Raw genomic sequence first — 15,193 nt, 5'->3', positions numbered from 1 at the left:
AGATTTAATGAATTTAGCACTTTAGGCTTACATCAGGGTTTCTTACTGTCCTCAAGCTTCAGTGTTGTTCCTCGCTAATAAGATAAAAGCATCCGCTACAGGAGTAAATGTAAAGGCAAAAAGATACAAAACACCAACAAACAGTCAAAAATTGACAAGAAAAAGGTAAAGAATTACCAAGGAGGGACACGTCACTTCAAAAAGTGCAGAGCAGAGGACCATAAGTATGGAGAAACTGATCAAAAAAGGACACAAAACGACAAAAAAGTGGAGCAAAAGACCAGTAACGGGGATAAAATGATCAAAAGATGCGTAAAACTTTAAAAAGGACACAAAAATTCTAAAATATGGTGCAAAAGACCACAAAAACAGGACAATCTGACCACAAATAGACACCAACCCCCCCAAAAAAGCCTTGTAAAAGACAGAGGACAGAAGGAGAAGTAAAATGATCAAAGACACTGAAATGAGACTGAAAATCAATCCAAACTGCAGGAGCAAACTAAAGAAAAGATGAAAACTCTCTACAGACACAAAACAACCAGATAAACCCCTCAGGTGTAGGTGAGCCGGTCCGGCTCCCGGAGGATAAACCCCTCAGGTGTAGGGTCCGGCTCCCGGAGGATAAACCCCTCAGGTGTAGGATCCGGCTCCCAGAGGATAAGTCCCTCAGGTGTAGGGTCCGGCTCCCGGAGGATAAACCCCTCAGGTGTAGGATCCGGCTCCCAGAGGATAAGTCCCTCAGGTGTAGGGTCCGGCTCCCGGAGGATAAACCCCTCAGGTGTAGGGTCCGGCTCCCAGAGGATAAGTCCCTCAGGTGTAGGGTCCGGCTCCCGGAGGATAAACCCCTCAGGTGTAGGTGAGCCGGTCCGGCTCCCGGAGGATAAACCCCTCAGGTGTAGGGTCCGGCTCCCGGAGGATAAACCCCTCAGGTGTAGGGTCCGTCTCCCGGAGGATAAACCCCTCAGGTGTAGGGTCCGGCTCCCGGAGGATAAGTCCCTCAGGTGTAGGGTCCGGCTCCCGGAGGATAAGTCCCTCAGGTGTAGGGTCCGGCTCCCAGATAAACCCCTCAGGTGTAGGATCCGGCTCCCGGAGGATAAACCCCTCAGGTGTAGAGTCCGGTTCCCGGAGGATAAGTCCCTCAGGTGTAGGGTCCGGCTCCCGGAGGATAAACCCCTCAGGTGTAAGGTCCGGCTCCCGGAGGATAAGTCCCTCAGGTGTAGGGTCCGGCTCCCAGAGGATAAACCCCTCAGGTGTAGGGTCCGGCTCCCGGAGGATAAGTCCCTCAGGTGTAGGGTCCGGCTCCCAGAGGATAAGTCCCTCAGGTGTAGGGTCCGTCTCCCAGAGGATAAACCCCTCAGGTGTAGGGTCCGGCTCCCAGAGGATAAGTCCCTCAGGTGTAGGGTCCGTCTCCCGGAGGATAAACCCCTCAGGTGTAGGGTCCGGCTCCCGGAGGATAAGTCCCTCAGGTGTAGGGTCCGGCTCCCGGAGGATAAACCCCTCAGGTGTAGGGTCCGGCTCCCAGAGGATAAGTCCCTCAGGTGTAGGGTCCGGCTCCCAGATAAACCCCTCAGGTGTAGGATCCGGCTCCCGGAGGATAAACCCCTCAGGTGTAGGGTCCGGCTCCCGGAGGATAAGTCCCTCAGGTGTAGGGTCCGGCTCCCAGATAAACCCCTCAGGTGTAGGGTCCGGCTCCCGGAGGATAAACCCCTCAGGTGTAGGGTCCGTCTCCTGGAGGATAAACCCCTCAGGTGTAGGGTCCGGCTCCCAGATAAACCCCTCAGGTGTAGGGTCCGGCTCCCGGAGGATAAACCCCTCAGGTGTAGGGTCCGGCTCCCGGAGGATAAACCCCTCAGGTGTAGAGTCCGTCTCCTGGAGGATAAACCCCTCAGGTGTAGGGTCCGGCTCCCAGATAAACCCCTCAGGTGTAGGGTCCGGCTCCCGGAGGATAAACCCCTCAGGTGTAGGGTCCGGCTCCCGGAGGATAAACCCCTCAGGTGCAGGTGAGTCTGCTCCAGCTTACAGGTCAGTAACACGGAGCTGTGCTTGTGCTCCTGCAGGTGTATAAGGAGGACCTGCCTCAGCTGCGGCAGCAGAGCAGAGAGAAGAAGCAGCAGGTCGGATCTCTGAAGCGGCAGAGAGGACCGGACCAGGGCCTCCGGCTGCAGTTTGTTCACGGGTAACTTTTAATGTGATGGAGCAGCACCTTCAGCTGAATACTGTCTGCCAGGAACTGGCACAGGTTATGTGACAAAGACGCGGTTAAATGGGTTTATGGGGATTAATCTCATGTTTTCATTCTTTAAAACGTTGAGTAAAATCCTCTTATGGAAGCAGGAAGTGGCCAATAAAACTACAGCAGATACAACATTTCCCTCAGAAACAGGAAGGATTGTAAGGAACAAAATGTCAGTCTGGAGCAGAGCAAAAAGATGAATTTAAAGCTTCTAACTCTACATTTTACTTTTTGATTGTTGGTTGATCTTTATACTGCTAATTATCATGTATTTAGTCATGACTATATCTTTAATTTAAAGGGACAAACCAAACGCATCAGGACACACCTTTGATTTTCTTTTTATTCTGAAGTAGTTTTGGGGTTTATCGCTGGTTAAATTATAGCTGGTTATAGCTGGTTATAGCTGGTTATAGTTGGTTATAGTTGGTTAAATTATAGCTGGTTATAACTGGTTAGATGATAGCTGGTTAAATTATAGCTGGTTAGATGATAGCTGGTTCAATTATAGCTGGTTCAATTATAGCTGGTTGAATTATAGCTGGTTAAATTATAGCTGGTTAGATTACAGCTGGTTAAATTATAGCTGGTTATAGCTGGTTAAATTATAGCTGGTTGAATTATAGCTGGTTAAATTATAGCTGGTTATAGCTGGTTATAGCTGGTTATAGTTGGTTATAGTTGGTTAAATTATAGCTGGTTATATCTGGTTAGATTATAGCTGGTTAAATTATAGCTGGTTAGATGATAGCTGGTTCAATTATAGCTGGTTCAATTATAGCTGGTTGAATTATAGCTGGTTAAATTATAGCTGGTTAGATTACAGCTGGTTAAATTATAGCTGGTTATAGCTGGTTAAATTATAGCTGGTTAAATTATAGCTGGTTGAATTATAGCTGGTTAAATTATAGCTGGTTAGATTACAGCTGGTTAAATTATAGCTGGTTAAATTATAGCTGGTTAGATTATAGCTGGTTAGATTATAGCTGATTAGATTATAGCTGGTTATAGCTGGTTAACTTATAGCTGGTTAGATTATTGCTGGTTAAATGATAGCTGGTTGAATTATATCTGGTTAGATTACAGCTGGTTAGATTACAGCTGGTTAGATTACAGCTGGTTAGATTATAGCTGGTTAGATTATAACTGGTTAAATGATAGCTGGTTAAATTATAGCTGGTTAAATTACAGCTGGTTAGATTATAACTGGTTAAATGATAGCTGGTTAAATGATAGCTGGTTAAATTATAGCTGGTTAGATTATAGCTGGTTAAATGATAGCTGGTTGAATTATATCTGGTTAGATTGCAGCTGGTTAGATTATAGCTAGTTAGATTATAGCTGGTTAAATTACAGCTGGTTAGATTATAACTGGCAGTTTGCGCCTGTAGATGTCTCCACATCCTACAAACTGGACCTTGAACCCAAACCCAGACTGACACTCATATCCCAGGTTAGCATCAGGGTCTTTCCTTAGGACCCCGACACCTTTCTCCCACATGAAGGGCACTATCACTACTCCACTATCCGGACGATAACGCTAACACGCAGTGGATGTCTGTGTGCAGGTACCGTGGTTACGACTGCAGGAACAACCTGTTCTACACCCAGGGCGGCGAGGTGCTGTACCACGTGGCGGCGGTGGGCGTGGTCTACAACCGGCAGCTGCACAGTCAGCGCTTCTACCTCGGCCACGATGACGACATCCTGAGCCTCAGCATCCACCCGCTGAAGGACTTCGCTGCCAGTGGACAGGTGCACGCACGGGGTTTACTTTTAGATAAAAGTAGCTCCGTAACCTGACTTTGAATCACACCGTTATTGAGCTCTACTGTTTCCAGCATATTCAGGTCATATTTCTCTGAACTCTGCATGATTTAATTTAAGACCAAGCTGGAATCAGAAGTTGATGCAGATTCTTCTCTGCAGGCTGGATGAATTTGGATCATCTGATCAGAAATGTGTTGCTTGTGCAGGTGGGGAGAGACCCGGCCGTCCATGTGTGGGACATCCAGACTCTGAAGTGTCTTTCTTTGCTGAAAGGTTTCCATCAGAGAGGAGTGTGTTCGCTGGACTTCTCAGGTAACGTGTTTGTGGACGAGATGTGATGTAGAGGCTTTCTCCTGCAGCCCTTCCAAACAAGCCGTCCTTGTTCAGTCTTTTTCTAACTGTGCTGTCATGACCTTTAACCTTTAGCATGCTAACTGAGGCCTGTAGAGTCTGAGATGTAGCTCTGGGCTTTTTCACCTTGGGGTGACCTTTAACCTTTAACATGCTAACTGAGGCCTGTAAAGTCTGAGATGTAGCTCTGGGCTTTTTCACCTTGGGGTGACCTTTAACCTTTAACATGCTAACTGAGGCCTGTAGAGTTTGAGATGTAGCTCTGGGCTTTTTCACCTTGGGGTGACCTTTAACCTTTAACATGCTAACTGAGGCCTGGAGAGTCTGAGATGTAGCTCTGGGCTTCTTCACCTTGGGGTGACCTTTAACCTTTAACATGCTAACTGAGGCCTGTAAAGTCTGAGATGTAGCTCTGGGCTTTTTCACCTTGGGGTGACCTTTAACCTTTAACATGCTAACTGAGGCCTGTAGAGTCTGAGATGTAGCTCTGGGCTTTTTCACCTTGGGGTGACCTTTAACCTTTAGCATGCTAACTGAGGCCTGGAGAGTCTGAGATGTAGCTCTGGGCTTTTTCACCTTGGGGTGACCTTTAACCTTTAGCATGCTAACTGAGGCCTGTAGAGTCTGAGATGTAGCTCTGGGCTTCCTCACCTTGGGGTGACCTTTAACCTTTAGCATGCTAACTGAGGCCTGTAGAGTCTGAGATGTAGCTCTGGGCTTTTTCACCTTGGGGTGACCTTTAACCTTTAACATGCTAACTGAGGCCTGTAGAGTCTGAGATGTAGCTCTGGGCTTTTTCACCTTGGGGTGACCTTTAACCTTTAGCATGCTAACTGAGGCCTGTAGAGTCTGAGATGTAGCTCTGGGCTTCTTCACCTTGGGGTGAACTTGCTGGGACGTCCACTCCTGGGAAGATTGACAGCTGTCCTGAATGTTTTCCACTTGTGAATAATCTTTCTCTCTGTAGAATGATGGACTCCAGATAGTCTGGAAATGGCCTTATAACCCTTCCCAGACTGATGGGCAGCAGCAGCTGCTTCTCTGAGATCGTTGCTGGTGTCTTTCCTCCTTGGCATCGTGTTAAACTGACAGAAAATCTGAGCCAAAGTTACCTGAATCTGAGCCAAAGTTACCTGAATCTGAGCCAAAGTTACCTGAATCTGAGCCAAAGTTACCTAAATCTGAGCCAAAGTTACAAAACAAACCAGTTCAAAGTTAGATTTTATAACTTTTAGTTGGAAAAACTTCTACTTTTATAGAGCTGCTCACACTGACTGAGGATCAGTTAATCAGAGCTGCTTCTTACCCTCTTAGTTCCTGCAGTGAGGGTTCACTTTTCACTGTTTCTGTTCATATTGTGTTGATCTCAGGTTGGATTTTAACTGAGGGACAGAGGAACTGTTAAAGCTGAAAGAGGGTTTCTTTTTACCATGATGGTATAAACATATCTACGTGTAATGGAGCGTATTTTACCGTCAGATTTACAGCCAAACTTCACAGAAATAAGCTGTGATGCATTCAGCTCTTCAACAGTTATCCACAGCATGTAATATTCAGATTTATGATAAAAAAAAGACTAATTTCTTCATATATGGTTGGAAATAAGTCAAATTAAAGCTACTTATCAAGACCCAGCAAATCCTGTTTTTCTTTGCTCCTCAGAGAACGTTACATAACCTGAATATAGAGCTGAATATAGAGCTGAATATAGAGCTGAATATAGAGCTGAATATAGTAGAACTAAGAGCTGAATATAGAACTGAATATAGAGCTAGATATAGAGCTGAATATAGAGCTGAATATAGAGCTGAATATAGAGCTGAATATAGAGCTGAATATAGAGCTGAATATAGTAGAACTAAGAGCTGAATATAGAGCTGAATATAGAGCTGAATATAGAGCTGAATATAGAGCTGAATATAGTAGAACTAAGAGCTGAATATAGAGCTGAATATAGTAGAACGAAGAGCTGAATATAGAGCTGAATATAGAGTTGAATATAGTAGAACTAAGAGCTGAATATAGAGCTGAATATAGAGCTGAATATAGTAGAACTAAGAGCTGAATATAGAGCTGAATATAGAGCTGAATATAGAGCTGAATATAGTGGAACTAAGAGCTGAATATAGAGATGAATATAGAGCTGAATATAGAGCTGAATATAGTAGAACTAAGAGCTGAATATAGAGCTCAATATAGAGCTGAATATAGTAGAACTAAGAGCTGAATATAGAGCTGAATATAGAGCTGAATATAGTAGAACTAAGAGCTGAATATAGAGCTGAATATAGTGGAACTAAGAGATGAATATAGAGCTGAATATAGTAGAACTAAAAGCTGAATATAGAGCTGAATATAGTAGAACTAAGAGCTGAATATAGAGCTGAATATAGAGCTGAATATAGTAGAACTAAGAGCTGAATATAGAGCTGAATATAGAGCTGAATATAGTAGAACTAAGAGCTGAATATAGAGCTGAATATAGTAGAACTAAGAGCTGAATATAGAGCTGAATATAGAGCTGAATATAGAGCTCAATATAGAGCTGAATATAGTAGAACTAAGAGCTGAATATAGAGCTGAATATAGAGCTGAATATAGTAGAACTAAGAGCTGAATATAGACCTGAATATAGAGCTGAATATAGTAGAACTAAGAGCTGAATATAGAGCTGAATATAGAGCTGAATATAGTAGAACTAAGAGCTGAATATAGAGCTGAATATAGAGCTGAATATAGTAGAACTAAGAGCTGAATATAGACCTGAATATAGAGCTGAATATAGTAGAACTAAGAGCTGAATATAGAGCTGAATATAGAGCTGAATATAGTAGAACTAAGAGCTGAATATAGAGCTGAATATAGAGCTGAATATAGTAGAACTAAGAGCTGAATATAGAGCTGAATATAGTGGAACTAAGAGCTGAATATAGAGCTGAATATAGTAGAACTAAGAGCTGAATATAGAGCTAAATATAGAGCTGAATATAGAGCTGAATATAGAGCTGAATATAGAGCTGAATATAGTAGAACTAAGAGCTCAATATAGAGCTAAATATAGAGCTGAATATAGAGCTGAATATAGAGCTGAATATAGAGCTGAATATAGAGCTGAATATAGTAGAACTAAGAGCTGAATATAGAGCTGAATATAGAGCTGAATATAGTAGAACTAAGAGCTGAATATAGAGCTGAATATAGAGCTGAATATAGAGCTGAATATAGAGCTGAATATAGAGCTGAATATAGTAGAACTAAGAGCTGAATATAGAGCTGAATATAGTAGAACGAAGAGCTGAATATAGAGCTGAATATAGAGTTGAATATAGTAGAACTAAGAGCTGAATATAGAGCTGAATATAGTAGAACTAAGAGCTGAATATAGAGCTGAATATAGAGCTCAATATAGTAGAACTAAGAGCTGAATATAGAGCTGAATATAGAGCTGAATATAGTAGAACTAAGAGCTGAATATAGAGCTGAATATAGTAGAACTAAGAGCTGAATATAGAGATGAATATAGAGCTGAATATAGAGCTGAATATAGTAGAACTAAGAGCTGAATATAGAGCTCAATATAGAGCTGAATATAGTAGAACTAAGAGCTGAATATAGAGCTGAATATAGAGCTGAATATAGAGCTGAATATAGAGCTGAATATAGTAGAACTAAGAGCTGAATATAGAGCTGAATATAGAGCTGAATATAGTAGAACTAAAAGCTGAATATAGAGCTGAATATAGTAGAACTAAGAGCTGAATATAGAGCTGAATATAGTGGAACTAAGAGCTGAATATAGAGCTGAATATAGAGCTGAATATAGAGCTGAATATAGTAGAACTAAGAGCTGAATATAGAGCTGAATATAGAGCTGAATATAGTAGAACTAAGAGCTGAATATAGAGCTGAATATAGTGGAACTAAGAGCTGAATATAGAGCTGAATATAGAGCTGAATATAGTAGAACTAAGAGCTGAATATAGAACTGAATATAGAGCTAAATATAGAGCTGAATATAGAGCTGAATATAGAGCCGAATATAGAGCTGAATATAGAGCTGAATATAGTAGAACTAAGAGCTGAATATAGAACTGAATATAGAGCTAAATATAGAGCTGAATATAGAGCTGAATATAGAGCTGAATATAGTAGAACTAAGAGCTGAATATAGAGCTGAATATAGAGCTGAATATAGTAGAACTAAGAGCTGAATATAGAGCTGAATATAGTAGAACTAAGAGCTGAATATAGAGCTGAATATAGTGGAACTAAGAGCTGAATATAGAGCTGAATATAGAGCTGAATATAGAGCTGAATATAGTAGAACTAAGAGCTGAATATAGAACTGAATATAGAGCTAGATATAGAGCTGAATATAGAGCTGAATATAGAGCTGAATATAGAGCCGAATATAGAGCTGAATATAGAGCTGAATATAGAGCTGAATATAGAGCTGAATATAGTAGAACTAAGAGCTGAATATAGAACTGAATATAGAGCTGAATATAGAGCTGAATATAGAGCTGAATATAGTAGAACTAAGAGCTGAATATAGAACTGAATATAGAGCTAAATATAGAGCTGAATATAGAGCTGAATATAGAGCCGAATATAGAGCTGAATATAGAGCTGAATATAGAGCTGAATATAGAGCTGAATATAGAGCTGAATATAGTAGAACTAAGAGCAAATGCACAGTTATACCTCAGGTTATTGCTCCCGGAGGAGCTGGAGGTTTCCCCGTGTGGCTGAAGGATGAACGGCGGCCTCAGCGGCTGTGGCAGGCGGCCATTTAAAGCTCACTCATGTCAGAGGTTTGAACCATCAGAGTGACGAGCCGTTTCCTTCCTTCTTCCTCACAGCCGATGGAAAGAGTCTGGTTTCTGTGGGAGTCGATGACGGACATTCGATCGTGGTGTGGGACTGGAAGAGAGGGGAGAAGCTCGCCACGGCACGGTACTGCGCTTCCTTCCTCTTATCCTGTCAGAGCTTTACTTTCTGTAGCTGTCGAAACGTTTTTACTGACATTTTATCCAATATTAGACAGATAAATGGTTCGATAACTGAATAAATATGACTGTGAAATAAGTGAATGAATATAAATTGATGTTCAGTGACATTTTTCCACATTTATGTTAATGTAGCATCAGAAAATACAATAAAAAGCCTGAAATAAAGAGAAACTGACATTTAAAATGATTTTTATTGGACTAAAGCAGCTTATTTATATATTTACATTTCCTACACATACTTTATAGCTAAATCATTAACTTTATCCCTCAGAATGACATCATCACAGCTACATATAACATTATTGGTAGGGTTAGGGCCATTTGCATAAAGGACAAACTTCTTGCTGATGATGAGGAAGCTCTGAGCTCTGATTGGCTCCTGTTAAGCTTCAGTTTCATTTTGGTTTTCCATCTTTCTCTTTGTACAATGAAAAACTCGTCTCAACCACCAGCTGAGTCTGTCATTTCTTTAAGGAGTCTTCAGGAATAGTTCTCCAGGCTTCTTGAAGGACATCCCAAAGCTCTTCTTTGGATGTGGGCTGCCTTTTGTTCCGTTCTCTGTCAGATGATCCCACACTGCTTCAATAATGTTGAGGTCCGGGCTCTGGGGAGGATTCATCCCTCCATAAGACCTGTTGCCACTGATTTTCAGTCCACTTCTTGTGTCATTTGGCACAGCTCAGCCTTTTCTCCCTGTTTCCCTTCCTTAAGAACGGCTTCTTGACAGCCACCCTTCCATGGAGACCATTTCTGATGAGGCTTGGGCCAACAGTAGATGGATCAGCTGAAGGTCCAGATGCATCTCTCAGGTCCTGTCAGGTCACAGCTGGATTTTTTCCTCTTTCTTAAGGACATCACTTTCAGATCCTGTTCATCTGCTGGAGATAGTTTTTTAGGCCTGACACTTCTTCTTTTGTCCTCCACTTGTCCAGTTTCCTCAAATGTTTTAAGGACACACTGCACACCATGCTGAGATATGCCAAGTTTTCAGCTAATAGCTCTTTGGGAATCACCTTGTTGCTGCAGAAATCCTATTTTCTGTCTGTCAAACTGTGTTTTCTTTGCTGTTTTTCATAGATGCAGCTAAAGAAATGGGAACAAATGATGTGTCTTTGTGACAAAGAGCCTAAAGATCCAGTTTAAAACGGCTTCTTTGCTAAGTTGTTCTGTTCTGTGTCGACACAACACTGGTTCATCCCTTGAGTTAGGAGCCTTTTTTCTGCCTGAATGGGTCAAAGGTCAGAGTTAAGTGGCTGAACAAAGAAAAAACATTGAAAATGTTAAGGAACAAGGACTGAAGATGAGGGAAAAAGCAGAAAATGTCCAAAGAAAAACTGTGAAAGAGCTTCAGAAAGCTGCAGAACTGTTGATCAGGACACTTTAAAGGTTTCAGAAAGCTGCAGAACTGTTGATCAGGACACTTTAAAGGTTTCAGAAACCTGCGGAACTATTGATCAGGACACTTTAAAGGTTACAGAAAGCTGCAGAACTGTTGATCAGGACACTTTAAAGGTTTCAGAAACCTGCGGAACTATTGATCAGGACACTTTAAAGGTTACAGAAAGCTGCAGAACTGTTGATCAGGACACTTTAAAGGTTTCAGAAAGCTGCAGAACTGTTGATCAGGACACTTTAAAGGTTACAGAAAGCTGCAGAACTATTGATCAGGACACTTTAAAGGTTACAGAAAGCTGCAGAACTATTGATCAGGACACTTTAAAGGTTTCAGAAAGCTGCAGAACTGTTGATCGGGACACTTTAAAGGTTTCAGAAAGCTGCAGAACTGTTGATCAGGACACTTTAAAGGTTTCAGAAAGCTGCAGAACTGTTGATCAGGACACTTTAAAGGTTACAGAAAGCTGCAGAACTATTGATCAGGACACTTTAAAGGTTACAGAAAGCTGCAGAACTGTTGATCAGGACACTTTAAAGGTTTCAGAAAGCTGCAGAACTATTGATCAGGACACTTTAAAGGTTTCAGAAAGCTGCAGAACTGTTGATCAGGACACTTTAAAGGTTTCAGAAAGCTGCAGAACTATTGATCAGGACACTTTAAAGGTTAAAGAAAGCTGCAGAACTGTTGATCAGGACACTTTAAAGGTTAAAGAAAGCTGCAGAACTGTTGATGAGGACACTTTAAAGGTTTCAGAAAGCTGCAGAACTATTGATCAGGACACTTTAAAGGTTACAGAAAGCTGCAGAACTGTTGATCAGGACACTTTAAAGTTGTTAACATTGCAGGTTACAGGTGATATAATCCAGTGTTAATTCTCTAACTTCTGGTAAAACTGACACACTTGCTTTTGCTGCTTCATCAGCACCACGAACTGCTGTAAACTTCAGTGTTTGAATCTTATAAGAGCTCAGAGTCGTGTGTTTTTCATGCATTTGTTGTAACTGCCCCCTTTTATACTTCAGGGGTCACAAGGAGAAGATATTTGTGGTGAAGTGTAATCCCATGCTGATGGACAAACTGGTCACTGTGGGAATCAAACACATCAAGTTCTGGCAACATGCAGGTAAAACTCAGCTCTGAATTAAGAAGAATGACTCATTTAGCTCTCCTGCCTCCACACAAATCGTTCTGCTTCTGTGCAGGTGGAGGTCTCACCTTCAGGCGTGGTGCGTTCAGGAGCGTGGGCCGTCCGGAGACCACGATGTCTGTGTGCTACGGCCGCAGTGAGGCTCTGGTGTTCTCCGGAACCGCCACCGGAGATGTTTACATCTGGAAGGAGCCGCTGCTGCTGAAAACGGTGAAAGCCCACGACGGGCCGGTGTTCGCCATGTTCTCCCTGGACAAGGTGAGGAAGTCTGAACCGTCATCAGACTCCTTTCTGCTGCTTGTTTCTGTGGTTTCAGCCTCAGAGGTTTCATAAAACTCTACAGATGAGGAAGTTGGTCAGAGAAGACGCTAAAAAAAATCTTTTCTTTAGACTCGAGTGTGTTTGAGAAAAGTCCCAGAAGACATTTCAGGTGTTTTAGCTTTATTAAACTATCAAAACACTTAAAAATCAGCTTTTATCCTTTCACACGCTGGAAATATACTGTTTAATTTGTGTTATTGTGTCTTTACACTGAAGTTTGGGCTCACAGCAGGGCTCAGAAGGAAGAGTTTTAATTAAACTGTGACTGATTCTTTCCTCTCGGTGATTAATATCATCAGATAAAGACTCTTTTTCTGACTCAAAGATGCAGAAAACTGCTAAAAAAACCTGTCTTTTGCACCGAATCGACGGTAGAAAAGTCCTCAGAGGAGAAGGATTAAACAGATCCGAAGATCTGAGGAAGGAAAAAGCTGTCAGGAGAGGATGATGAGGATGAAGCACGACAGCTCTGAGGGTTGAAAGGACTCAGAAGAGGAGGGAGATTTCTGTCTTTCTCTGCAGAACTAAAGCTTCTCTGCAGCCCTGATATTTCCATCGATAACTCTGCTTTCAGGGCTTTGTGACGGGGGGGAAGGACGGCGTGGTGGAGCTGTGGGACGACATGTTCGACCGCTGCCTGAAGACGTACGCCATCAAGAGAGCGGCGCTGTCTCCAGGCTCTAAAGGTGAAGCAACGGATGGAAGGAAGTCGCTTTTACGCTCTTATATATCTGTAGAAATAAGAAAAGACTGAAACCATGAAAGGAAAACCTTTAATTTGCTCTGAAAACACTCTTTTTACATATAGATATTATATGTTACAGATTATTTAAACCGCTTAAACCCCCAAACATCTGAGACGTTTCTGTCTTTTTCGCTTCTTTGATGATGAGCTTCACAGTCTCAGTTTAAACTGAAGGATTTATCGGTTCATGCAGAGTTTCTGGTGCCAAACACTGCCACCATGTGGACTCACGGTGCAAAAGGTCACAGCTGTTCAAAGAATACGAGGCTTCAGAGGTGTTTTTGGTGTAATTAAACATCTGGAGACATGATGTGGCCTTCAGGGACTTTTTACCAGTGAATAATGTGTGTGTTTCTGTGTGTGATGGCAGGACTTCTGCTGGAGGACAACCCGTCCATCAGGGCCATCACTCTGGGGCACGGTCACATCCTGGTGGGAACAAAAAACGGAGAAGTCCTGGAGATCGACAAGACTGGGCCCATGACTCTGCTGGTGCAGGTGGGAATCCCTCAGGAACCAATCAGATCTGAGCCAAAGTTACCTGAACCTGAGCCAAAGTTACCTGAACCTGAGCCAAAGTTACCTGAACCTGAGCCAAAGTTACCTGAATCTGAGCCAAAGTTACCTGAATCTGAGCCAAAGTTACCTGAATCTGAGCCAAAGTTACCTGAATCTGAGCCAAAGTTACCTGAATCTGAGCCAAAGTTACCTGAATCTGAACCAAAGTTACCTGAATCTGAGCCAAAGTTACCTGAATCTGAGCCAAAGTTACCTGAATCTGAGCCAAAGTTACCTGAATCTGAGCCAAAGTTACCTGAATCTGAGCCAAAGTTACCTGAATCTGAGCCAAAGTTACCTGAATCTGAGCCAAAGTTACCTGAATCTGAGCCAAAGTTACCTGAATCTGAGCCAAAGTTACCTGAATCTGAGCCAAAGTAACCTGAATCTGAGCCAAAGTTACCTGAATCTGAGCCAAAGTTACCTGAATCTGAACCAAAGTAACCTGAATCTGAGCCAAAGTTACCTGAATCTGAGCCAAAGTTACCTGAATCTGAACCAAAGTTACCTGAATCTGAACCAAAGTTACCTGAATCTGAGCCAAAGTTACCTGAATCTGAGCCAAAGTTACCTGAATCTGAGCCAAAGTTACCTGAAGCCAGATCTGAACCAAAGTTACCTGAATCTGAACCAAAGTTACCTGAATCTGAGCCAAAGTTACCTGAATCTGAGCCAAAGTTACCTGAATCTGAGCCAAAGTTACCTAAATCTGAGCCAAAGTTACCTGAATCTGAGCCAAAGTTACCTGAATCTGAACCAAAGTTACCTGAATCTGAGCCAAAGTTACCTGAATCTGAGCCAAAGTTACCTGAATCTGAGCCAAAGTTACCTGAATCTGAGCCAAAGTTACCTGAATCTGAACCAAAGTTACCTGAATCTGAGCCAAAGTTACCTGAATCTGAACCAAAGTTACCTGAATCTGAGCCAAAGTTACCTGAATCTGAGCCAAAGTTACCTGAATCTGAGCCAAAGTTACCTGAATCTGAGCCAAAGTTACCTGAATCTGAGCCAAAGTTACCTGAATCTGAGCCAAAGTTACCTAAATCTGAGCCAAAGTTACCTGAATCTGAGCCAAAGTTACCTGAATCTGAGCCAAAGTTACCTAAATCTGAGCCAAAGTTACCTGAATCTGAGCCAAAGTAACCTGAATCTGAGCCAAAGTTACCTAAATCTGAGCCAAAGTTACCTGAATCTGAACCAAAGTTACCTGAATCTGAGCCAAAGTTACCTGAATCTGAGCCAAAGTTACCTAAATCTGAGCCAAAGTTACCTGAATCTGAGCCAAAGTTACCTGAATCTGAGCCAAAGTTACCTAAATCTGAGCCAAAGTTACCTGAATCTGAGCCAAAGTTACCTGAATCTGAGCCAAAGTTACCTAAATCTGAGCCAAAGTTACCTGAATCTGAGCCAAAGTTACCTGAATCTGAGCCAAAGTTACCTGAATCTGAGCCAAAGTTACCTGAATCTGAGCCAAAGTTACCTGAATCTGAACCAAAGTTACCTGAATCTGAGCCAAAGTTACCTGAATCTGAGCCAAAGTTACCTGAATCTGAACCAAAGTTACCTGAATCTGAGCCAAAGTTACCTGAATCTGAGCCAAAGTTACCTAAATCTGAGCCAAAGTTACCTGAATCTGAGCCAAAGTTACCTGAATCTG

At 42.2% G+C, this 15,193-nt stretch overlaps 1 protein-coding gene across 4 annotated transcripts in view; it reads left to right on the top strand.

Annotated features, from left to right (window-relative positions):
• The window catches only part of LOC140312710 (echinoderm microtubule-associated protein-like 6), a 107,949-nt gene that overhangs the window by 55,727 nt on the left and 37,029 nt on the right, over positions 1–15,193 (top strand). For all 4 annotated transcript variants that reach the window (XM_072390495.1, XM_072390494.1, XM_072390497.1 and 1 more), the window contains exons 15-22: positions 2,061–2,179; positions 3,805–3,991; positions 4,213–4,318; positions 9,220–9,313; positions 11,788–11,888; positions 11,968–12,170; positions 12,808–12,919; positions 13,349–13,476. In XM_072390495.1, coding sequence (XP_072246596.1) covers positions 2,061–2,179; positions 3,805–3,991; positions 4,213–4,318; positions 9,220–9,313; positions 11,788–11,888; positions 11,968–12,170; positions 12,808–12,919; positions 13,349–13,476 — 1,050 coding nt within the window. The remainder of the gene's footprint in view (positions 1–2,060; positions 2,180–3,804; positions 3,992–4,212; positions 4,319–9,219; positions 9,314–11,787; positions 11,889–11,967; positions 12,171–12,807; positions 12,920–13,348; positions 13,477–15,193) is intronic.

Source organism: Leuresthes tenuis, unplaced genomic scaffold (assembly GCF_036924035.1).
Source record: "Leuresthes tenuis unplaced genomic scaffold, fLeuTen1.0.hap1 SCAF_8, whole genome shotgun sequence".
NCBI lineage: Eukaryota > Metazoa > Chordata > Actinopteri > Atheriniformes > Atherinopsidae > Leuresthes > Leuresthes tenuis.
The sequence above is the reverse complement of the archived record's forward strand: the minus strand, read 5'-3'. Positions and strand labels throughout refer to the sequence as shown.